We start from the raw sequence: 26384 nt of genomic DNA on the forward strand, positions 1-26384 counted from the left end.
AGCATTATGAAAATTATCACCAGTTACCTAATAAAAGATCTAAGATGGCTTGCTTTGAAGATTTAGAACTTTGAACTTTCAAATAAAACTTGAAGTCTGTGAGTGTCCAGTTCTTATGCAAGAGTAGTAAACATCATGAGGCCTTAAAACCCTTCACACTTTTCCCTTTGTTAGTAAAATTTATCATTTGTTATATTAGCACCCATCAAAGTAAGAATGAATTAAAATATATACAGGTTTTTAGTCTACATAACAAAGCAGAAGATAAGATCACTTCTATCCCACCATTTTAGGGTGACATGAGTTTTATTAAGAGATCACACTCATAGGTTGGTTTAAGGAATTAAAAAATTGAGAAGTTCAAGAAATATATGCTAACTTCTTCATAGTTACTTAATAATGAATAGCCTTTTTTTGGACTTTTAAATAAACAGATTCAAATGAATTTGTAGTAGATTAAAAAAATATAAATAATATTACGTGGTAGCACACCTGTAATCCCCATTCTCAGGAGACTGAGACAGGAGGATTGAGAAGTTGAGGCCAGCCTGGGCTACATAACAAGTTCAAGCCTAGCCTGGCTCCATAGTGAGATCCTGTTCTCAAAAACCATAGGCAGGGGAAGTAGTTCAGTGGTAGAGAACTTGCCTAGTTTGCACAAGACCATGGGATTCATCCCCAGCACTGCCAAAGAAAGAAAAAGAGAAAGAAATACATCTGATCTGCTGGGTTAGAAGTGGAGTATGATAGGGGAAAAAGGAAGGATAATTAAATTTTGAGTGAAAAAGGCTTTCATAATGAAGACGCAGTTAATCATGTAACTTATCTTAGGGATAAGTATTATAGTGTTTTAAGTGATCAATTTAACGGTCATGAGATACCAAAACAGATATCATAAGCATACTTTAAGAAAATCTAAAAAGTGAAAATGCATGCCTAAAATAGGAATATTAATGCTGAGTGTGACCTTATTAATGTATACATGAAGAGATATTTTATTCAACATCGGAGCCTATATTTAGCTTCGCAAAAAAATCAAAAGGGTATCTTGAAACAGCACAGCCTAATCATTTTTTTGGTGTCAAAATACTTTTGTAAATCACTGTTCACTTGTTATGTTTAGTATCACTATTCTGAATAAACTAGAGGTTCTGTATGTAAATTAGTGAATATTCAGATATATGGGATACTTAAAACAAATGGAGCCTTATTATATTACAGAAATACAGTAATAGTAGTCCTAAATTCTAACAATCTATCCTTGATTTAATGAATAAAGAAGACTCATTTTTAATCAGCCCTGAATTATTTTATGCAAATGAAAGCTATTGTAATACTTGAAAATAGTTTGTACTCATATGCTGTTAAACATTTTCCTCTGAAATTTTGTTTACATTATCCCTTTTCTTAGCAAACTAAGGTAAACCTAAATACCTTTTCACCCTATCTAGTTTGCACAGAGACCTAACTAGCAGATCCTAACTTAGTAGAGTTTGATTGGAACTAGCAGATCCTAATTTAGTAGGGTTTGACTGGGTACTCTTCAAGCCCACAATGACATTTTATTGATATTTCAGTTTATTAATTCAGATTTGCAAGCTTTATTAAAATGTGGATTGTCTTAAAAGATAAAGTCTCATCAGAAGATTGTCTTTATCTGATTTATTTATCTACATTTTATAAAAGAAAGTGGTTTTTTGAAAGGAGATAAATTTGTAACACTATTTGTAGAACTCTGAGATTTATGGTTTTATATGTTAAGAAAGAATAACTTCATGTATATCTACACATATTTTTTTAAATCCCCTTTTGCCAAGAGTATGCACCTTCTTGATTTTCTATTAATCAACAATTATTTTTTCTTTACATTTCCAAAGTCCTGAGCACTAGATAGGCATACATAGGAAACTATTCCTGTAATGCAGGCATACAAATTACAAACTGCTATAAAACAAAGACTGTATTTTACAGTGTTAGAGGGGACAAGTAAGTTTTATGAGTTAAGTTATGAATTGTCTGATATGAAAAATGACTAGTGAGTTTGAGTTGGGGAACTGAATTGGTGTCATTAAGCTCTTTTGTGGAAACTGAACTGAACCTTAAAAAATGGCCAAAGTGCAGGCATTCTAAATTTTGTTTTTTAGTTTTGTAACTCATTGTCCAAATAGTATCACCACATTTTGAAAAGTAAAGATTAAGGAGAAAATTTTTAACTCTATTCATCCTGTCTGTTCTAGTGTATTTCCTTCCAGTTTTAGGTCTGTATTTGTCTTTTCAACATAGAATTGATCATAGTACATATACTATTTTATATCTTTTTCTTATTTTGGATGCATTTTCTATGTGAACCATAGGCTTCATAACCACCATTTCAATAGATATTTAATATTTGTGATGTAACTGTACCTTGATTTCCTTAACTAGTCCTCTATTTACCTATTTACAATGTTGTTATCATGAATAGTATTGAGCTATATTTTATGCATATGCTTTTTATGTAGGTTAGATATTTCCTTTGTTTGCTTTCCAGTATAGTATAGTATAGTATAGTGTAGGTGGGCCATTTAGTATGAAATTTTTTTAAACCTTTATTTATCTTAAAAATAATACCATTTTATAATATTACCAATGAACTACAGGGTACTCGTTCATCATACCCTTAGCAATATTTGGTATTTTCATGTAAGAATATCAAATTCTATTTTGATAGGCCATAGAGGGTACTGCTTTGTATAGTTTTCTGTACTTGTTTTACTAACGATATTTTCTTACATATACAGTATTGGTTAATATCCTTTGAAATTCTGAATCTTATATACCAAGTGATTGTGCTTTCTCAAACCCAGATGCTTCTGCCCAGTCTCCACTGTTTCAGTTTTATGATTGTGGTAGAATTTAAAGTGTTTTGTTTCTTTTGCTTTCTCCTGTTTAGGAAATAGTGACCTAGGGTCTAGAGTTGAGTAGTTGAAAAAGTTAAAAGGGAAATCGGTTTTGTTTTGTCTTCTTTTGTTTTAGAACTTCTAGTTAGGTTAGTAACTCACTCAAAAATACTTGTGAAGTACACTGGCCATGCTGGCCAGACAGACACTGTTTTCAAAATTTATAAACTAGTAAGAGGTGTATATAAATAAACATATGATTGTAACAGTGTGATAGATAAGTACTATAAATACAGCATTTTGGGATGACAGAGGTAGAACACTTATCCCAAACTAAGGTGGAAACAGTTTAGAAAAGGCTTCTGTCACCATGCTATCTCATGAGCATTTCTCCTTTGCTTTTGTGTCCACATTACACCCTGGCCTAAGATGTTCCATACATTATTTAATCACTCCTAAGTGTATAGTGTATATTCTTTGTAAAAAGCATGAGAGTTCCTTTTCATTCATTCATTTAATATTGGCAAACAGGATAAATAAATATAGTATCTTATTATTTTAATTTCCATATTAGTTACTGTTGAGGTCAAACATATTTTCGTATGTTTATTGGCTCTTTTCTTGTTTGTTTGTTTTTTCTTTTTTTGCAGTACTCTTGTTCATACTCAGGGCCTCACTTGAGCCATGCCTCAGCTCTTTCTTGCCTTAGTTTATTTCTTGGGTAGGATCTTGTGCTTTTGTCTAGGCTGGCAAATGCTGCAATCCACCTGTCTTCACCTCCTGAGTAACTGGGAGCACAGGTGTGCACTATAACACCCCTTTTGTTTTCTTTCAAGAGGTTAAGCTCCTATAATTGTGACTATTTTTAGGAAATTTGGAATGTTGATCTTGTTCAATTATTTTGCATCAGAAATTATCTTTTGCCTTTGTGTTAACATTTTCTTTCTCTTTTAGGACTATCTTATTTACTTTATAAATGATTTTTAAATTTCTCTACTATTTTAAATATGTATTTATCTCAAGGTTTAAGAAATTTCAAAAGAGATAATATTGGAATTGAAACTTAAAGGTTACCTTCCTTCCTTCTTTCTTCTGGAAAGCTTAGAAAATTTAAATTTTGTGGTAGTGTGAAGACTTAAAAGTACTATCCAAATTATTTTAAGAAGGTTCTCTCAGTATAAATTTGCATTTTTCTTTGTTTAATGTTTTCTTCTTTTCATTTCTACACTTTCTCTCTCCACCTCTTTAGGTATGAAGCTCTGTTTCCATTAGTGTTGTCATGTTTGATGTTTTCCTGGATACACATGGAACAAGAACTTCTACATCAATCTGGTGTTTCCTGTAAACAGAAGGTAGCTTGTCAAAATCACTGTTGCATTTATATGAAAATATCTTATCCTCTATATTATAAGGAAGTTACAGTGTTGTCAATATTTGATAAAAATTCTATTTTAAATTTTAGCATTTAAGGAACTTTAGTAAATTTTATTTGTCATTGGTAATTAAGTTAATTAATTTGGAAGAAAATAATCACTTATCACAGAAAAGCACAATTTTACTGTTCAAAAAACCATATATAGGTTGGGCTTTTCTTAGTGATTACTTGAATATCACTTTTTAAATTCTACTTTTAACTGAAGGCCAGTCTATCTTTATGTAAAAAAGGTATCAAACCACCCCAGGAACTTAATGGAAAATCACACGTGGCATGGTGGTAGGAAAAGTCTTTCTTTAAACATACCCATTAGTTTCTTTCTTTGGGCAGAGAGAGTAAGCAAGAGTTCACCTATCTTGTAATTAAGTGACTTTCCATTTTATCAAAGACAGGAGTATTTTGCTTTTATAGAAACAACATATGGTAGCAACATATTTAATCTTTTAGCAGATTATGTTAAGGTGCAAGCTATAAAAGACTTATTACTTTTTTTGTTTGTTTTTGGTTGGCACAGGGTAAGTTTCTAGCCATGGTAGCCTAGCCATTGTTAGTTTGCTTTTGAGTGTAGAAGTAAGCCAACTGTCATTGTGCATGAATATGTTTCTTTTGCCTCACAGCTCACCAGTACCCAGTTCTCCTATAATACTGATATAGCTCAGTTTCGACAGCTGTGTCTGGATGACATCCGTAGAGCCTTTTTCCTTGTATCCTTTGTTGGGACTTTTGTTTTAAGATCTGCTGCTCACCATTTAATGGAATAAGAAGATGTGGAAGGTGTTTTTGCCTGTCACTTAGTAGTAATGTTATGTTAGAGGCCACTTAATTCTTCTCTCAACTGTAGTTTTCTCATTATATAATTCACATTAAAGTTTTAACTATAGAAGAGTATAAAGAATGATATTGTTTCACTTAGCATCCTGTCCTCCAGGGTCATGCACATTGGACAAATATCAGGATTTCCTTCTTTATAGCTAAATAGGATTCCATTGCCTATTTTCTTTATCCATGTTTTCATCAATGGACATTTAGGTTCTTTACATGTTTTGGCTGTTGTGATTAATGCTATAATAGACATGGGTGCTCAGATATCTCTTCAAGATACTGATTTCATTCCTTTTGAATATATATCTAGAAGTGGGATTGATGGATCATATGATAGTTCTATTTTGTAATTTTAAAGGAATCATCATAATGTTTTCCATAATGGCTGTAGCATTTTATATTTGTCACCATTCATGTACAAGGGTTCTCTTTTCTCCACATTGTTACCAACACCTGTTATCTTTGATCTTTTTTAGTATAGCCATTCTAAGAGGTGTGAGGTAGCATCTCATGATAGTTTTGATTTTCACTTTCTAATGTTTATTCATGTTGAACATTTTTTCATATACCTATTGGCCATTTGTATGTCTTCTTTATATTTTTTAGATATTGGATATTGACCTCTTATCAGATATATGATTTGTAAATTCTGGAGATATTTCCTTTTAACTTGGTGCGTGGTCAGGTCCAGAAAATAAATATTCTCAATCTCTCCTCTCTACTTGTACTTTCACTCTCAATTTTACTTTGTCTCCCTCTGTAGGTTCCTTCCACTCAGCCAATTCCAGCAAAACACTTTGCCCACTTGAACCTGTATTCCCCTAAGTTATAACTCTGTTTTGTCTTTTCTGTGTGCTAGCAACATCCTTGACAGAAAAAAAAATATCTATAGCTGTTGCCATTATTTTATTCTTGTTTATGTCCTATATCCATAAGTCTAGAACAGTGCCTGGTGTATAGAATTGGTTTACCAATGACTGTTGAATATTTCTGCTGAGCTGTACTCTGAATGGTCTGCATGGGCTTCCTGATCGCATAGTTTAATCTGCTTAGTTTTCTTGACCACACTGTAACATTTAACTCTATTGATTTTTCTCTTTTCTCTTGTCTTCTAGGATGCAACCCAAGGTCTATTCTTAGTTTTTTATATTATTCTGTTCTCCTCTGAGACCTCTTCCTTTGCCTGATCTTGAGCCATGATGTTTTTCTCCTGCCTCCATTTCTCTTGCCATACCTGGTAAATGTCATCCTTTCCTCTAACATTGACAGATATTCAGTGCAAACAACTCTTAGATGTATTCTCCAGCTTTGACCTCACCCTTGACCTCAGAAATCATATGTTCAACATTCTTCTGGGCATCACCAAATACATGTCCCAATCTGACTAAAAACTGCCACTCTCTCTGACAGGCCTTATCTCATTTAATAGCATTGCCATGTTCCCAGCCACCCAAACTTGTCGTATTTAACTGCTCCCTATCTAAATCCCAACCCCCTTTCCTCATTTTCACTATCCCTGCACAATTCAGACTTCTCTGACATGGAATACTGAAATAGCTCCCTAGGTAGATTCCCTGCCTTCAGTTTTTTGTCTTCCTTATCTTACTATCCTACAATTACTGATCTTTCTTAATAATGCAATTCATCTAAAGTAATAGGTTCTCTTCATTGTTCTTACAACTGAGGAAAAGCTTTTTATTAATATGCCACTAATCTATATTTCCTTTTTCATCTTTCACTGTATCCTTTATTCTTTCATGATTGTTGTTTATTTCCCCACTGTCTCTTATTTTATTCACCATCTCTATACTTCAAGACTGTTTTATTTATATTTACATTCCTTGCCTCTAGCTCTATCTCTGACATATAATAGATAGTAAATGTTGATTGGTTAGATGGTTGGTTCAATGAATAGACATGTTAATACCTTTAAGGCTCAACTCACTTTTTCATTGAAAGTTGTTATGATTCATATTTCCTTTTCAGAGTTTATATGCCATTTGTGTGTGTGTGTTTGTGTAAGTAATAATAAAATAGCTAACATTTACTGAGCACTTTTAATAGGTCAGGTACTATTTTGAGTACTACTAGCAGTAAGTACTAGATACCAACAGGATTAATAACTATTTTTTATTACTAATACAAATCTAAGTTTATGAAATACCAAAAAATGTTCAGCATTTTCTCATCTCATATATATATATATATATATACATATACTGAATTATTCTAATATATGTTATCTTGTTTCTTTCTGAGCCTTTTGAAAATCCAAGCATGTGTTTTACATGTAGTAGGCACATAGCAAGCATATGTGAAGTAAAACTGTCTTGTAGCTGACTGGGACTGAATTCTTCTTTAGAAAAAGTCTTTAGCAGCCAACTTCAGATTCATTCCAACTCATTCATATCTGGAAAGAAGAAACTAACCTTCCCCAAATTACTAGTGACCAAGTGAAGATAATTTCTCAGGCTCAATTTTCAGTACATTGCTTCTTCCATCTTGTTCTTTCAAAATGCAATCACTAAGAATATAATTGACCATCCATTTCAAACAATTCATGATCAATAATTGGCCTCATGGTAGAATTGGCATGTCTTTTATAAATAAAAAAGTTGTTATGAATTTTGACTTGTGTTTGGCATTTCCTTAACTCTATTTAGGTTTTCTTCTTATTGACAGCATTTTTTGGAACTGGAAATATAGCTTCTATTAACAGGTAATTTTAATTGAAAGCTGCATTTATATATGTTTTTAGTGTGTATATTTATATAACAAAAAATGATGCAAGTTTGGACATGATGGCACACACCTGTAAACATAGCACTCAGGAGACTGAGGCAGAAGGACTGCAAGTTTAAAGCCATCCTGGGTTACAAAGCGAGACCTGTCTCAGAAAGAAAATGCAAATTCAGACCTCTCTAATCTTTTCCTCTATACCTTATTTTTTATCCTCAGTATATTTTGGAGATTGGAATGTATTGGCACATTTAGATCTCCTTTGTTCATTTTCTTGGCTTCATAATATTCCTTGTATGTATGTTTATGTTTTAGAAAGAGTAGATTTCAGAGATTTTGTTTAAACATCCTTTTAAGTTACAGTATGAATTCTAAAATCTTTTTTTTGTGTTATGATTCCCTAGCTTTGATCTTGCCTCTGTGTATTGCTTTCTGACAGTGTTTAGTCCTTTTATGATGGGAGCCCTGATGATGTGGAAGGTTAGTTTTCTAATTTTGTTATTTGTATTAAACTGTTGATTAAGTAACATCATGAATTCATTGTACTTTAAGATTATCTAACATGTGACATTTAGATTGTAAAGCCATTATGACAGAGTTAAATAGCCATGGAAAGAAAATACAGTGTCAGGGGTGGCACTGATACCACTGCTGACGAGAGGTAGACCCTCTGGCCCTTACTTCCTTTTTGTTTACTCTTAATGACTCTTTGACTCCAAAGGAATAAGGAGTACATGTTAGTCCCAGAAAAGTCTATCAGGTAATTAATATCTGCAGGGAAGCTGTGATTAAAACTTCAGTGTGCTAAAGATTCTAACACTCCCTGAACCCATGGTCCCCAACCATGAAGCTACAAACATGTTATAATCTTTTCTCATAATCCATGTGCGTAGAATTGACCCATTCCTTCAATAAATATGTCAGCGAGTACTTGTTTCATTAATATGCCAGGCTCTAGTTGAGTGCTGACAGTACAAAAACAATGACACATTCTCAGCTTTGTAGGAATATAGACTCTCCAGTAGAATGCAAGCCATGTTCTCCCCTTTTTCTGTAGGGTCCTTATACTTATCTTGTTCCCTTTACCAAATTCCCACAGTGCCTGGTATATTTCATGCACTTAGTGTATACTCATTTAAATAAACTAATACCTGCCTAAAATCTGATTACCTTCTGTTCAGATCACAGAAGTAATCATTATTAAAGGTATATATTCTCTGTTGTTGTTTTCTTTCTGCACTAGTACTTCTGTTTTTTATTACTACACTAATAAATATAAATTTAGAAAGAATCAGAAAGATGTTCGTCATTTTCGCACAGCCCAGTCTCTCTTGAATTATTTTAGCATGTTACTGTTTCCTTAATTTTTATTCATAATTTAAGTGGTGGCTATACTTTGCTCAGCCTATTAAAGACTATTAACTCTAATTTGAACTAAAGAAAAAAATCTCAAATTAGAGAACTAGATTGTGAACTTGGCATAATTCAGTAAGCTTTAACAGCGTGATACACTCACAGCTTTTGTTGACTATGTGTCCATCAGTGAGTGCCCTCCTGAACTCGATTTCATTCATATGGCCTTCACTTTAGAAAAGAATCATATGCAGTCTTGTTTTCTTTATTTTAAACAGGGTCTCATTATATGCCCTAGGTTGTCCTCATGCTCTTGATCCTTCTGCCTAAGCCTTGCAAGTACTGGGATTCCAGGCATGTGCCACACATGCAGCTTCTTATAAAGTATCAAACATTTTTTTTCTATGTTTCTTCTACTTTCATTGAGAATGAATTTTATAGTCAGCAGTAGATCAGTATTTCTTAAAAAACAAAAAGCAATGATAAAATAGCTGAATCATGTTTCTAGTATTACACTTCCAAATAATCAGTCAGAGATCTATGCATCAGTTGTGAGGCCACTTATTTGATTTCTGCTTTCTGTGCCTTTCACATCCTCTTGGAATCATTTGAGCACTGTCATGAATTAGTATGAGTCAAACAGAACAAAGTTTATAATAGATTTTTATTTGGAGTATTGTTAATGTTTGCTATCTTTAATGCTTCATATGTTAATGTGATTTTAAATCAGTTTCACTACTGTGCTATGTCATGGTATCCTGTTTTTATTTCAGTGTTTACTCTTCACTACTACATAGAGATGTTACCTGAGAAATTGAAACTTTTCTATAAGCAGAAATAACATTTGTTTTAAATGCTTTCATTACCAATGACATGATTTGTTGTTCTTTTAAACAGATTTTAATTCCTTTTGTTCTTGTGATGTGTGCTTTTGAAGCAGTTCAATTAACTACACAGTTATCATCAAAAAGGTAAGAATAATGTTTAAGAAGCATTGGATTGCTGTTTTTTGATGGTTGTTTGACGCCCTGACCTACTATGTTGCTCAGACTGGCCTTGAACTCACTATGTAGCTTAACCTGGCCTCAAACTGACCTCCTGCCTCAATCTGTCCAAGTGGGCAAAAACCGACCTAGCTTTGCCCATTTAGTAAAAGAGAATGAACATTTGAAGATATTCATGGGATTGCTATTAAGGCCCTGTAACATAGATTGCTTATTATAAAAGTGGGCTTTTAGTTAAAAGTTGTCATTAGAGGAAATGAGTTAACTAGGGCCTTTAACAGACAAATATGCTTTCTTAGCAATAAAATTATATTAAAATATTTTTTAAGTCAGTGAAGAACCTCCCTAAGCAAATAGTAAAACACAAATATTAAATATTATAGTTAACTTCCTACAAAAACAAGGGATATTGTTTTAAGGTATTTTGGCTTACTTCTTAAACATGTGTTAAACAAATTTGTTAACAGTATTTTATTTTACATGACTAGAAATTAGGTTTTCTATATGTCAATAATTTGTATAGTTTCTCAGTCTTGATTTCTGCATATTTGACAAATGGAGCAAAAGTTTTTCTGGGTTTTGAGGAATTTCTGGAGCAGTCAGTCTTAAGCAATCAGGAATCTGGAAGAGAAGCTGTCAACTCATCTATTTGCTTTTTTTAACCATTAAAATTATCTCATTAGCATCGGATTCTCTGAAAGACACTTGAAGCTTCTTAACAGTTTTGTTATTCTTGAATCAAGCCAACATATTCAATGCTAAAAGAAAACTAATATTAACATAAATTTGCATGTTTTTTGATGAGTTTAAGCTAGAACTGGGTTTAGCATATTATTATGCATACACCATAATTTTTTTAAAGGTTTTCTTTCCACTGTTTACGAATAGTAAAAATCTTGTTTTTAGGTTGAAATAATGTTAGTACACTAACATGAATTTAATATTGAGAGCATTCACAACTTATCAGTATCACATAGAAGATAGTTACTTAGATGCAATAAAGAAAAATAATAAATGATATGTACTTTCCTACGTCTCTGTTAGTGGATAAGTTTTTAGAAGGGATTTTAATTAAGGCTTGAATAAGAACTAGGACATGTGGAGTGAAAAGTAGAAGGCTTGTCAATGTGTTTACGTGTACATGTATGTGTATTTGTGTGTGTACACGTGTGTAGAGTAATTCTATCTTGAGATTTATGTAGTGAAAAACTAAACACAGCAGAGAACTGAGGCAAAGGTTGCCAATCCAAAGCTTTATAAAAGCTTCCTCTTTTGACCTTTAAACCCTTGCAAGATATTGACATTTCACCCTGGATATTACATGGACTTTTCAGATTTAATATGTCACATGTTGATCCTAGCAATTTCCTTTGTTCTTATTGAGAAGTAACTTCTCAGCCTGTTCCTTTATCTAATTCGTCACACAAGCCAAAGTCCATCCATCCTTCACTGCCATATCTACTTGTTAAAGATCACTTATCTTTCCTTCCTGACCACATTTTCAGTCTCATTGCTTATTTTGCTAAACATTTCCTTACAGCTCTTAAAAGGCTAGGGGTTAAAATGGGAGTGTAGTTTATACTAACAACATGTGTATTAGATCCAAAATGCCAAGGATGAGTTTAACAAACTGGTGAGTTGATTCTAACTGTACTTCTGACTCATTCCTTAAAATACGTGTTGAACAAAGGTAAAGTTTGTGTATTGAACAAAGGTAAAGTTAAAAGGCTGTGATAGCATTATTTTTATTTTGCATGACTTAAAATTAAGTTCTAAACATCAATAATTTGTCATTTGGATTTTAATGTACCTGAAAGATATGCCTGTTATATATATTTTTCTTGTTTTTCAGCCTTTTTCTTATTGTTCTCGTCATATCGGACATTATGGCTTTGGTAAGGCATTATTGTTTATTCAGTTTAAGAAAGATTGAGAAACTAAGTGCTGAGTTAATTTAATCAGGAGAAATGTGAATACATTTCTGTGCATGAAATCTCTAGATATTGAGTTTTAAGTGCTGGTATAAATTACACAGATAAATTACTTTCTTTTTATATGTCTTATGCAGATAGAGGACTCTTCTTAAGATGTCAGAAGTCTCATTACTTGATTAATTCAAATCTGTGAATCATGTGTCTTCCATGTTGCTTTGTGTCTGCAATGAACCTTCCATAAGAAATTTAGAGAAGTACCTTTAGATTTGCATGATGTATCACTCTGCTACTTCAAGTGTTGATTTTTAGCTCTTCTCTCAGATTAAAAAAAGAGAGAGAGAGAACGGGAAGGAAGGAAGAAGGAAATACAGCTTTCTAATTAAGAAAATGTTATAGATGATAGCTATAATAAATGAATTCTGAGTGAGAAGCATGTGAGTAGGCCTCTTGTGTATACCTTATTAACAGAAAGAGGAAATCTATTTCACATCATCAGGGAGTTCCCCACACCACCCTCAGTTTCCATAATTCATTATAAGGATTTACAGAATTTGCTGAATGCTGTTATACTCCCAGTTCTGGTTTATGACACATGATACAGATTAAAATCAGCCAAGGGAAGAGATGCATAGAGCGGGGTACAGGGGTGCACCAGACGTAGAGCTTCTGTTGTTTTCTCCCTGTGGTGTAGAATAGCAGTGCTCTCTCATGAGTGAGCTATGGTAATACTCGTGGAGTATTGCCATCCAGGCTTACCTTAGCTCTGGTGTCCAAACTTTTTATTGGGGTTTACTCACACAGTGCCCACATGGGCTGATTTTTATCTCCAGTCTTTTTAGGGGTAGAACTGATAGCATGTGGCCAAAGCCCCCAACATAAATTACATTGTTAGTCTGCATGGTAATCAATGCCCGGACAAAATGCTTCTTCCAGGCATGACATTTCAGGAGCCTAGAAATCACCTCCCAATGGCTAAAGACAACAGACACAGCTCTTTTTAGGTAAGATTAAGGCTTTACAAAGTAACATCTTATGCTAGAAGTGATTAGAGACGCTGATTAGGTAACTGTGGGGAGTGGATTATGAGAACCCTATGAGAATTTGACATAAGCATAGTTGTGCTCAATGATCTACAGGCTGAGTTTGGCGTGGCCCCAGCTGCAGAAGAGAGCAAGAGGCAAAATGCAGCACAGCTGCTTTTCCTAAGTTGTTTACGTTCAGAGAAGTAGAGAGCAGGTTTCTCTTGTTACAATGTCATTCCCCTCCCTGAGAACTGTTGCTCCACCTCCTTGTTTACCACTGTATTTAAAAGACTCACTGAAGGAAGACACAAAGGTTTTGATGGAGGATTGTTGATTGATTGGCAGGCTGCTTGTGAGAATGACTCTGCTGCTGCTGCTGGCTGTTGTGTGTCTCCACCAGAGCAGTTTTCTGCACTGAGGACTTTATTCATAAGCTTTAGAAAAGCTATGCTAAAAAAAGCTAAAAAGAACATGGGACAATACAAATCTGAGGGCCAAGACTTTAAGAGAGATTAAAGAAAACATGGGACAGTGCAAGTCTAAGAAGATTTTAAAGGATAGAAAAGAAGAAAGACTTTAGAAGTAAGGTTTTAAAGACTAGAGAAAAGAGAAGTAAAAGAAAAGAATAATAGAGAAAAGAAGTAATGAAGCTGTTGTGTGTCTCCATCTGAGTGCCCAGCACACTCGGCCCCAGCTTTGTCTTCTATCCTTTGTCCTTTCTGCATCTCCAGTCACCACCAGTTAGGTCAGGAGAACAAAGCACAAGAAAGCTTGCAACATGTACTTCCCAAATAAAATTGATAGTTACTTGATTTAGATAAGAACATTTTTTCATTATATTGAGCTAATTATTCAATGTATTTCTGAAATTGACCACACATAATGTTAGAATAAAATCAACATTCAGTTTTGCTCACAAAGTGACAAATAGGCAAGACATGTTAATAGAAGAGAATTAAAATTCCCTGATTAATTTCAAATGAAAAATCAGATTGCTTAATTTAACTTGCAAGCCATTTGTGATCTAGCTTCTGCTTACTTGACTGTATCATCTTTCATCTCTCCCACATTCTTTTTTCTACAATTAGCCTCACTTTTAACCTACCAAACTGTATCTGGACTGTTGGTGTCTGTGTAGTCTGTTCCCTCTGCCTGAAACAAACTTGTGCATCTGTCTCCCATCCTCCTTTTTTAGCTGTATATCCTACCTTTCACTTAGATTTTCCCTTTCTGTGCATCCATAATTGCCTATATTTACCAATAATTACATCTCTCACTCTCTCTCTCTCTCTCTCTCTCTCTCTCTCTCTAACAAACAGACACACACATAGAGATGCACACAGAAACACACATGTGTACTCGCACACCTGGTAATTTAACTGAGTCATTCAGTGCCTCATAATCAAGGGTTTATCTCCATGACCTAATACAGTGATTATTAGTATATAGTAGGCAGTATTAGTAAATATTTGTTGTGAATGGATGATATGGCTTTGCTTATATCTTTTGGTATTATTTAATGTCTTTTGTTAAAGTTGGCTGGTTCTTCATTATTTCTAGTTTTTCACAAATATTACTCTTGAGTTCATTTGACTGAATGGTTATTCTATTTCTGGTGTTTAGACTGTCGTTCATTTTAGTTGAGGCAAAAGTTCCAGTAAAGAGCATATTCTTGTTGATTCTAGGCGGATGGTGGCTCCAAAGGGTCAGAAATGTGAAACATACAATCTTTAAAAAACAAAAACAGAAAAAACCTTTTAGATTGAATCTAAATAACCTTTTTTAATGGGGTCATATTTTATTATGTTTTACAGCATTTTTTCTTCTTGGTCAAGGATTATGGCAGCTGGCTTGATATTGGAACAAGGTATAGTAAATATTCATGTAAAAGTTCTTAATAGTGCAGTGAAAAAGAAAAGTAAAACTTGGTATTTTAGTACAGAAGGTATTAATAATGATTTTGAGGTAAGCCTCACAAGTAGCAATTATTTTAAGCCTCTGAAGGTGAAACTCATCTCTTTAATTCTTGACATTAACACATTATCTAGTGTTTTCTCAGGATGCTGTGGGAGGATGATGGATGTTTAGTCTGGAGATTATTAACCAGCAACAGGAAGGGATAAGAGAAGCTACTTGAAACTGGAGTTTCAGAGTATATCTCTCCAATGTCCTTGTGCATTGTCTTAATCTCACAGTCTCTCTATGGCAACATTTTAACATGGGATGCCTACAAAATTGTTATTTCAAGTGTAATCTGGACAAAAAGTCTGTTTCTTCTTTGTCGTGATTGAAATGTCAGTTACCATATCTGTTGAATTTTTTTCTCTTTGAGAAAAAGAAAGCAAAGTTGATTCTTCTTTATTTTTTCCCCAAATGCATTCTGAGGTGGGATGTTTTTTATAGATTGTTTATTATCATTTAGTCAAAATTTTTCACACTTTGTGTTGCTAGGAATTGTGTAAGTTTACATGAGACATTCCTCTTAGGCAACTCATAGCTTGCACTGTCTTATTTATATATACATTCACACACACACATATGTGTGTATATGTATATGTTTATGCATATATGCCTCTCCTGATACACTGTGGATCCCCTCAGATCTGGAATCTCTTATATGCCGCATGTACTTGGCATGTAGAAATATGAAACTAAGGGAACATTTTGATACCTCCTTCTCACCAGCCCTCTCCTCACAGTGTCTAGGCAGATAGGAGGCCGGAGGATAGGCTTAGACCAGAGTTCCTGGTCTTGACAATTTTTAGCTGTGAGACCATGGGTAAGTGACTTAGTATTTAGATGCCCACTTTTTTCATGTAGTCGTTTTGAATTGGATAACCCAACTAAAGCATTTAACATAGTATATTCATCTAATAAGCTTTAATAAATGTCTACTGTTGTTACTGTTGTTATTCTGTACTTCTGTTTTTAAGTGTTTATGGCATCTTCTGTATTTGATATTCCTCTCCTTACTCTCTCTATAATTTGATTCAATTATTTTCATTTTAGGCATAAGACAGAATTTTATTTGTTTGAAAAATATTCAGATAAAATTTGGCATTTTTGTGTGAAACTTTTTATTTTACTTTTTAATTGTAGTAAAATATACATAATATATTTATCAGTATAACGATTTTTTAGCTATTACCACCATCCATCACCAGAATTCTTTCCATCTTGCAAAACTGAGACTTTGAACCCTCTAGGTAGTAACTCCCCATTCTCCCTTTTCATAGTTCCTTGGAAACCACCATCTTTCTTTCTCTTTCTATAAATTTAACTGCTCTAAGTACCTCTCCAAGTGGAATCACAAGTTTATAAGTGACTGGATTATTTCACTTAATGTCATGTCCTCAGGGTTTATCCATGTTACAGCATAAGTGAGAATTTCCTTCCTTTTGAAGGCTGAATAATATTCCATTGTATGTACCACATTTTGTTTATCTATTCTTCTGTCAGTGGACATTTGAGGTTTTAATTATTTTTTTTAATTTTTATTGTTTTATTATTCATATGTGCATACAATGCTTGGGTCATTTCTCCCCCCGCCCCCACCCCCTCCCATACCACCCACTCCACCCCCTCCCTCTCCCCCTTACCCCTTTGATACCCTGCAGAAACTATTTTGCCCTTATCTCTAATTTTGTTGAGAGAGTATAAGCAATAATAGGAGGGAACAAGGGTTTTTGCTGGTTGAGGTAAGGATAGCTATACAGGGAGTTGACTCACATTTATTTCCTGTGCATGTGTGTTACCTTCTAGGTTAATTCTTTTTGATCTAACCTTTTCTCTAGTTCCTGGTCCCCTTATCCTATTGGCCTCAGTTGCTTTTAAGGTATCTGCTTTAGTTTCTCTGCGTTGAGGGCAACAAATGCTAGCTAATTTTTTAGGTGTCTTACCTATTCTCACACCTCCCTTGTGTGCTCTCACTTTTATCATGTGCTCAAAGTCCAATCCCCTTATTGTGTTTGCCCTTGATCTAATGTCTGCATATGAGGGAGAACATATGATTTTAGGTTGAGGTTTTGATTATTGTGAATAAGCTGTTATGAACATGGGAGAAATCTAAATTGATTTGGCTCTAAAGTTGTATGCACATATGAACAATAAAAAAATTTTTTAAATAAAAATAAAAAGTAAACATGAATTTACAAAAAAAAAAAGAATTGTCAAGAAGTGAAGAGGATAGAATTTTTACATTAAAATGTCCATCATTATACTAATTAAAGATTTTAGGTTTTTCTCTGATTAATTTATCTTTACCTGTCATTTTTTTCTTTCATAGTACAAATTTTTATTGTTATGACCAGGAATAACATGTATAATATGAAAACTACCTTTTCATATCCATGATTTCATTTCAATCAAGTGAATATTTATTGAGCTACTGGGGATGAAAACACACAGTCGTGGGCTCTTGGGGAGCCTACAGCTGGAGGAGGAGACATCCTGAACGGGGAATGTGGTGTAGTGGGAGATATTCCAGAGTGGGCTGTCAGGTGCTTCAGGGCACTTAGGGCACCTACTTTAACCTTAGAGGGTAAGGGAACACTTCTTAGAGGAGAAGATGTCTAAGCACAACAGTGTGGAGTTTAGAAGAGCACACTGGGTCAAAAGACCTAAGGAGACCATGTAAAATGAGAGAAGACAAAGGGCAGAGAAGTATGAAAGTGAGACTGAGAGAAGTAGTCAGGTAGCAGGAGGTAACCAGGAAAAAGTAGTGTTGTAAAAATCAGAAGTGTTTAAAAAAAAAAAAAGTGTTTCAGGAAGAAGGGAAGTCTCTCAGTATCATGTTACAAAGAGGTTAAGTAAAGACACAAAGATGTGTATTGCATCACGCAACAGCGGTCATTAATGAACTGGGCTGGAGAGGTCTCACGGGTAGAATCTGGTACTAGCCTCGACTGCTGTGCTGAATTAGATCCACCCATTTCTGGATGAGGAGTACAGACCATAGATTATTGTTCTTCTTCTCTATCAAATCCCCAATAAAATAAACAAGATAACAAAGTGAAATGAGTGAGAGAAGACCATCATCAAATGTGAGCTCACTAAATTCCTAAAAAGTAGATAATCAAAGGGAGGAAGTGGCAGCTCTCACTGCAGGGGAGCGTGGCCAGAGGAAAAAGGAACCACAGAGGCCCCAGACTCGGTCAGAAGATAATATGAAGAGCAAGAAAGGGAGCCAGAGGTGATTAATTGATTATCTGTCTGCTGAATAATGCTGTCAAGAGGCTCTCTAAAGTTAGTGCAGCAGGCATCTTACTCCCACAGGAATACCAGAGGCTATCTAAAGAGACTACAGGAAAGCTTGGAGACAAATTCACTGCTATGATATATTTGCTTCCAGTGCAGAGAAAGCTATTCCCCATTCTATTATTCATAGCCTCCTCTCACCCTAGGCCAAAGGGCAGAGACAGGCACTCCTGTTTACCCTAAAACATAACGGTAATTTCTGTCACATGAATAGAACTTAAAGGCAGACATCCTACCCTATTCATGAGTGATTCCTAGAGGGAAAAGACCTTTGTGTGTGTTTGTGTGTGTATGTGTGTGTGTGTGTGTAGAGAGAGAGAGACCAAGGTCCCCTATGTAGCCTAGGCTAGCCTCAAAGTCACTGTTTTCCTGCCTCAGTGTCCCAAGTGCTAGAATTACAGGTGTGTCCTGCCATACCCTGTGAGACTTTCTTAGTAAGCGAAGTACATACAGCTCTGTGACTTGGCTGCTCCATGCCTGCATATTTACCCAAGAGAAAGAAAGCATATGTACACAGAAAGATTTGTACCAAAATTTGAAAACAACCCAAATGTTCATCACCAGATGAATGGATAAACAAATTGTACTATGTCCACACAATAGCATACTACTTATAATAAAGATGAATGACTGATGAACTCAACTTTATGAACAAATCTCAGACAACAGTGAGTGAAAGAAGCCGGGTATGTAAGAGTGCATAGTGTATTGTTCCATTTATATAAAATTCTGTAACAGGCAAACTAATTTGTAGTCACAGAAAGCTAATCAGGTGGGATTGACTACAAAAGGGCATGTGGGAGCTTTGGAAAATGGAAATGATCTGTATCTTGACAGTGATAGGTGTTACAAAGGCATAACATTTGTCAATACTCCACTTCTTAGACACTTAAAATGGTTCTATTTTCTCATATAAATTATACCTCAAAATTGATTTATAAGGAAAAATGGAAGAGCCAAGATAACTATCCAAAATTAAAATTAGTGTTGTTAAATCGATGCTCAAGAAACAGCCATGTGAAGATACTAATTCATGTTAGGGAGATAACCACCAGAAGATATAAAAAGAAAAGTAGAATGTTCAGAGAAGTGAGTAACAATGGATGAAAGATTGTTACTTTCCATTGTAAATCTTTATTGTTTTCTTTGTGTAGTACTGCATGTATGACTGATAAAATTAAAGGAAAAATGGAGATGGATGGAGTCAGGAAATAGTGTGCTAAGTTTAGATCACTCTTTCAAACTTAATTAGAAACGCGAGAAGAAATATAGGGCAGTATTTTCATGGGAATACCTCCTCACCTCTCTGTGAGGGAGATTTTATTTTCGTTTCATACTATGAATGAGCATGAGAAATATTATACTTGGAAGGAGTGAATGTCCCTAGTTTCATCAATTTTAATTACACTCTGTCAGTGTGGAGCTCTGGAGTCAATATAGGGTGCCCAAGTGAAGTCAACTTGCTCACAGATTAGAGGCGGAGAACTACCAACAAGGTCAGAGCAAGGTTGTTCATTGCAACACTGAATCCATATGCCCAACAGTTTAGTTATTGGAGATATGGGTTCTGAAAGGCATAATAATGGTAGTTTGGGGATCAAGGAATCCATGTACATTAGGTAAAAAGCAAAGCAAAACAAAAGCCAAACTTGAGTAGGAGGTCCAGGACCTTAGGCATCCCTCTACCAAAAATGACCAACATTTATATTATGCTAAGCCATTTACAACATCTTCCAACACATTATTTCATGTGATCTTCAGCATAGCGCCATAAAGTAGATATTTTACAGCAGATATATTTACTGTCTGCATTTGACATTCTGGTCCTAAGGAGATTATGATTTGCTTATGTCACAGATCCTGTAAATGGTGCCACTCTACCAGCCCTGAGCTGGTCTTAAATGCAGCACTTCTGTAGCTAAGATTATGTTTTGTAGACCAATAAACTTTTTTTGAAAGTGGCTTTGATCCAGGTGCCAGTGGCTTACTCCTTTAATTCTAGCTACTTGGGAGGCTAAAATCAAGAGGATTGCAGTTGGAGGCCAGCCCAGACCAATAGTTCACAAGACCCCATCTCCAAAGTATCCAGAGCAAAATGGACTAGAGAAGTAGCTCAAATATAGAGTACCTGCTTTATGAGTGTGAAACTCTGCTTCAAATCCCAGTCCCACCACAAAAAAAAAAAAAAATTGGCTTTGAGTTGGTTATCACAGCTACCCAACTGAGGTGCTGAGGCAGGAAGATTCCAAGTTCTTGGCCACTATAAGCAATTTAGCAACACCTTGTCAAAAAAATAAAAAATTGCTGGGGATGTTAGCTTAGTGGTAGAGCACTTGCCTAGCATGCACAAAACCCTGGACTCAATCCTCAGTACTGTTAAAAAAACAAAAATTCAGGCTAGGGGCATGGCTCAAATGGTAGAGCACCTGCCTAATAAGTGTAAGGCTCTGAGTTCAAACCCCAGTACTGCAAAATAAATAAAAGAGTAGCTCTGTATCTAGTCTAGTTTGTAATTGATACAAAGGTACCATTCACTGCAAAGTTTTGAATAATATCAATTTGAGATTTAAAGGACAAAAAAATACTGATTAGGAAGAAGTGGCCCAAGAGTGTGGGCATTTTAGGCCAGAAATGTATTGTGGTTGGCTAGAAGCCTTGTTGGAAGCAATGCATTCAAAGAGATAAAACCAAAAGGCAGAAGGTAAGGCAGAAAACAAGTTTCTGGTAGAGGAAGACAGTCAGAGGGTGTACAGGCACTGCCCATTTTTATGCACAGTAGACAGGGTGGTTTCTTTTGTACATTAGAAGATAGAAACAAGGTAGTGAATCTCAAATTGGTGATTGAGTGAAAAAAACTTGTGACAGAAAGACTTGGCACTAGAGGTAAAGGCTGTAGTTGAAAACAGCCTATCGGAGCAGTATGCTGGTAAAACTACAGAGTTTTGTGTATAGCCTAGGAAAAATTTTACTAGGAGTGTGGTACATCCCAGCAAATTCAAGGAAGTAGTGATGAAACAAAGTACCCATAAGCAAATCCCTAAAAGAAATTATCCTTAACTGCTGCATTCCCTTCACTTACCTTGATTACTTTTTATGCTTAGGTTTCAATAGAGGAGCATTCTTTTCATCAGTGAAATCCTGAATTCATGACCTTTTCCCCACTAACTTACTTAGTTGTTCATGCTTTGTTTAGCATCCACTTATTGAATGAACAATGACAGTACGCTTGTCCTTCTGATTATGTTCACTCTGCCCCCGTATTCGATTTTGCTAAACCGAATAATCCATCTCTTGTTAGTTCATAATGGGTTCCATATTCAGTATTGTTTTCCTGTTTCCTTTCTGTCACCTTTAGTCTTTCATCACAAACCAGAACAACTTATTTTTCCTTTCTGTCTCTCTAATACACAATTTCATTTGAGAAGGAAAGAAACAGAAGAAAGAGGAAGGGAGAAAGAGTGGGGGAAGAAGTAAAAGAAGAAGAAAGAGGGAGAAAGATTTCTTTTAGGCTTTTATTTTCCCTTTCTGCATCCGCATCAGTTTTTGATCCGTTCTGGAAGTCCTGCGTCCCTTTCTGTTCAGAAGGAGTTACTTTATTCCCTTCACAATTTTTCACATTGTTTAAAGACAGTTGCCATTTTTCTCTTGAAAATTCTGAAATGCTTTTCTATAGAAATGCTAAGTTAAGCTGTTTTAAGTAATTTAAAAATTTTAATAAAATGAGTTATCTCTTATCCTTCTATCACCAAAAGTTTCCAGAAACTATGTGAGGTATTGGACTGTTTGGGGTAGAAGAAAAACTTCTACCCAAACCTAGGGAAAGACAAATTAGGTTAAGAAGTAATTGTGAAAATTAAGGATTATTGAAAAATACGAAATTAATGATAATTTCTATTAAAATGTCATTTTTTCAAGCAAAATGTTAGGAGTTATACTTAGGTTATTTCATAATTTTTAAGATGATGTAGTAAAAAATAATTATTTCTATTTTACAGAGGAGAAATTGGCTCTGATAGATTACAATTATATACTTGAGTAGCCTAGTAGACTTTTTTGCATTGCATATACTTTTTTTTAGTTATTTATTTATTTATATTATTTATATGTGCATACAATGCTTGGGTCATTTCTCCCACACCCACTCCCTCCCTGAGCACTCATCCTGCCTCCTCCCTCTCCCCCCCACCCCCTCGATACCCGGCAGAAACTATTTTGCCCTTATCTCTAATTTTGTTGAAGAGAGAGTATAAGCCATAATAGGAGGGAACAAGGGTTTTTGCTAGTTGAAATAAGGATAGCTATACAGGGAGTTGACTCACATTGATTTCCTGTGCGTGTGTGTTACCTTCTAGGTTAATTCTTTTTGATCTAACCTTTTCTCTAGTTCCTGGTCCCCTTCTCCTATTGGCCTCAGTTGCTTTTAAGGTATCTGCTTTAGTTTCTCTGCGTTAAGGGCAACAAATGCTAGCTAATTTTTTAAGTGTCTTACCTATACTCTTATCTCCCTTGTGTGCTCTTGCTTTTATCTTGTGATCAGAGTTCAGTCCCCTTATTGTGTTTGCCCTTGATCTAATGTCCGCATATGAGGGAGAACATACGATTTTTGGTCTTTTGGGCCAGGCTAACCTCACTCAGAATGTTCTCCAATTCCATCCATTTACCAGCGAATGATAACATTTCATTCTTCTTCATGGCTGCATAAAATTCCATTGTGTATAGATACCACATTTTCTTGATCCATTCATTAGTAGTGGGGCATCTTGGCTGTTTCCATAACTTGGCTATTGTGAATAGCGCCGCAGTAAACATGGGTGTGCAGGTGCCTCTGGAGTAACCTGTGTCACAGTCTTTTGGGTATATCCCCAAGAGTGGTATTGCTGGATCAAATGGTAGATCAATGTCTAGCTTTTTAAGTAGCCTCCAAATTTTTTTCCAGAGTGGTTGTACTAGTTTACATTCCGACCAGCAGTGTAAGAGGGTTCCTTTTTCCCCACATCCTTGCCAACACCTGTTGTTGATGGCGTTGCTGATGATGGCTATTCTAACAGGGGTGAGGTGGAATCTTAGTGTGGTTTTAATTTGCATTTCCCTTATTGCTAGAGATGGTGAGCATTTTTTCTTGTGTTTTTTTGGCCATTTGAATTTCTTCTTTTGAGAAAGTTCTGTTTAGTTCACTTGCCCATTTCTTTATTGGTTCATTAGTTTTGGGAGAATTTAGTTTTTTAAGTTCCCTATATATTCTGATTATTAGTCCTTTGTCTGATGTGTAGCTGGCAAATATTTTCTCCCTCTCTGTGGATGTTCTTTTCACTTTAGAGACCATTTCTTTTGATGAGCAGCAGCTTTTTAGTTTTATGAAGTCCCATTTATCTATGCTATCTTAGTTGCTGTGCTGCTGGGGTTCCATTGAGAAAGTTCCTACCTATACCTATACCTATACCTACATTGAGAAAGAGTATTTCCTACTCTTTCCTATATCAACTTAAGAGTTTGTGGTCTGATATTAAGATCCTTAATCCATTTTGGGTTAATATTGGTATAGGGTGATATACATGGATCTAGTTTCAGTTTTTTGCAGACTGCTAACCAGTTTTTCCAGCAGTTTTTGTTGAAGAGGCTGCTTTTTCTCCATCGTATATTTTTAGCACCTTTGTCAAAGACAAGTTGGTTATAGTTGTGTGGCTTCATATCTGGGTCCTCTGTTCTGTTGCACTGGTCTTCATGTCTGTTTTTGTGCCAGTACCATGCTGTTTTTATTGTTATTGCTTTGTAATATAGTTTGAAGTCAGGTATTGTGATACCTCTTGCATTGTTCTTTTGACTGAGTATTGCCTTGGCTATTCGTGGCTTCCTGTGTTTCCATATAAATTTAATGGTAGATTTTTCGATCTCTTTAATGAATGTCATTGGAATTTTGATGGGAATTGCATTAAACATGTAGATTACTTTTGGGAGTATCGACATTTTTACTGTGTTGATTCTACCAATCCATGAGCATGGGAGATCTCTCCACTTTCTATAGTCTTCCTCAATCTCTTTTTTCAGAAGTTTATAGTTTTCCTTGTGAGGTCGTTCACATCTTTTTTTAGGTTTACACCTAGATACTTGATTTTTTTTGAGGCTATTGTAAATGGAATTGTTTTCATATATTCTTTTCAGTTTGCTCATTATTAGTGTATAGAAATGCTAATGATTTTTCTATGTTGATTTTATATCCTGCTACCTTGCTATAGCTATTGATGTTGTCTAGGAGCTTCTGAGTAGAGTTTTTTGGGTCTTTGAAGTATAGGATCATGTCATCTGCAAATAGGGATATTTTGACAGTTTCTTTACCTATTTGTATTCCTTTTATTCCTTCTTCTTGCCTAATTGCTCTGGCTAAGAATTCCAGGACTATGTTGAATAGGAGTGGAGATAGTGAGCATCCTTGTCTAGTTCCAGATTTTAGAGGGAGTGGTTTCAGTTTTTCTCAATTAAGTATAATGCTGGCTGTAGGTTTGTCATATATAGCTTTTATAATGTTGAGGTACTTTCCTTCTACTCCTAGTTTTCTTAGAGCTTTTATCATGAAATGGTATTGGATCTTATCAAAGGCTTTTTCTGCATCTATTGAGATGATCAAGTGGTTTTTGTCTTTGCTTCTGTTAATGTGGTTTATTACGTTTATTGATTTTTGTATGTTGAACCACCCCTGCAATCCTGGGATGAAGCCTACTTGGTCGTGGTAAATAATCTTTTTTTAATGTGTTGTTGAATTTGGTTTGCCATTATTTTGTTGAGGATTTTTACATCAGTGTTCATTAAGGAGATTGGCCTATAGTTCTCCTTTTTGGAGGTGTCTTTGCCTGGTTTTGGGATAAGTGTGATACTGGCTTCATAAAATGTGTTTGGCAGTTTTCCTTCCCTTTCTGTTTCGTGGAACAGTTTAAGGAGGGTTGGTATCAGTTCTTCTTTAATAGTCTGATAGAATTCAGCAGAGAATTCAGCAGGTCCTGGACTTTTCTTTTTGGGGAGATTCTTGATTGCTGCTTCAATTTCATTTTGTGTTATAGCTCTATTCAGGTGGTTAATTTCCTCTTGGTTCAGTTTTGGATGATCATATGTATCTAGAAATCTGTCCATTTCTTTAAGATTTTCAAATTTATTTGAATATAGGTTCTTGAAGTAGTCTCTGATGATTTCCTTGACTTCCATGGTGTTTGTTGTTATCTCCCCTTTTGCATTCCTGATTCTACTAATTTGGGTTTTTTCTCTCCTCATTTTAGTCAGGTTTGCCAGGGGTCTGTCGATGTTGTTTATTTTTTCAAAGAACCAACTTTTTGTTTCATTAATTCTTTGTATGGTTTTTTTGGTTTCTGTTTCATTGATTTCATCTCTTATTTTTATTATTTCTCTCCTTCTATTTGTTTTGGGATTTGCTTGTTTTTGTTTTTTTAGGAGTTTTATATGTATTATTAGGTCATTGATTTGGGATCTTTCAGTCTTTTTAATATATGCACTCACGGCTATAAACTTTGCTCTCAGGACTGCCCTTGCTGTGTCCCACAGGTTCCGGTAGGTTGTGTTTTCATTTTCGTTGATTTCCAGGAACTTTTTAATTTCCTCTTTTATTTCATCAATGACCCATTGTTCATTAAGTAATGAGTTATTCAGTCTCCAGGTGTTTGCATGTTTTTTTTTTAGTGTTTTTATTTTATTTTAATTGTTTTATTATTCATATGTGCATACAAGACTTGGGTCATTTCTCCCCCCTGCCCCAACCCCCTCTTTTACCACCCACTCTGCCCCTTCCCTCTCTCCGCCACCCCCTCAATACCCAGCAGAAACTATTTTGCCCTTATCTCTAATTTTGTTGAAGAGAGAGTATAAGCAATAATAGGAAGGAACAAGTGTTCCTGGTTGAGATAAGGATATTTATACAGGGAGTTGACTCACATTAA

General features: G+C 35.0%; 1 protein-coding gene across 7 annotated transcripts in view; it reads left to right on the forward strand.

Moving 5' to 3' along the window:
- Positions 1–26384, forward strand: part of Pign (phosphatidylinositol glycan anchor biosynthesis class N) — a 129155-nt gene that overhangs the window by 83810 nt on the left and 18961 nt on the right. For 6 of the 7 annotated variants that reach the window (XM_074069687.1, XM_074069686.1, XM_074069691.1 and 3 more), the window contains 7 exons: positions 4129–4231; positions 4932–5018; positions 7800–7855; positions 8280–8355; positions 10126–10199; positions 12085–12127; positions 15003–15055. In XM_074069687.1, coding sequence (XP_073925788.1) covers positions 4129–4231; positions 4932–5018; positions 7800–7855; positions 8280–8355; positions 10126–10199; positions 12085–12127; positions 15003–15055 — 492 coding nt within the window. Of the gene's footprint in view, positions 1–4128; positions 4232–4931; positions 5019–7799; positions 7856–8279; positions 8356–10125; positions 10200–12084; positions 12128–15002; positions 15056–26384 lie in introns of those variants that run through there. The other variant, XM_074069692.1, reaches the window with a different exon arrangement.

Source organism: Castor canadensis, chromosome 4 (assembly GCF_047511655.1).
Source record: "Castor canadensis chromosome 4, mCasCan1.hap1v2, whole genome shotgun sequence".
Taxonomy (NCBI): Eukaryota; Metazoa; Chordata; class Mammalia; order Rodentia; family Castoridae; genus Castor; species Castor canadensis.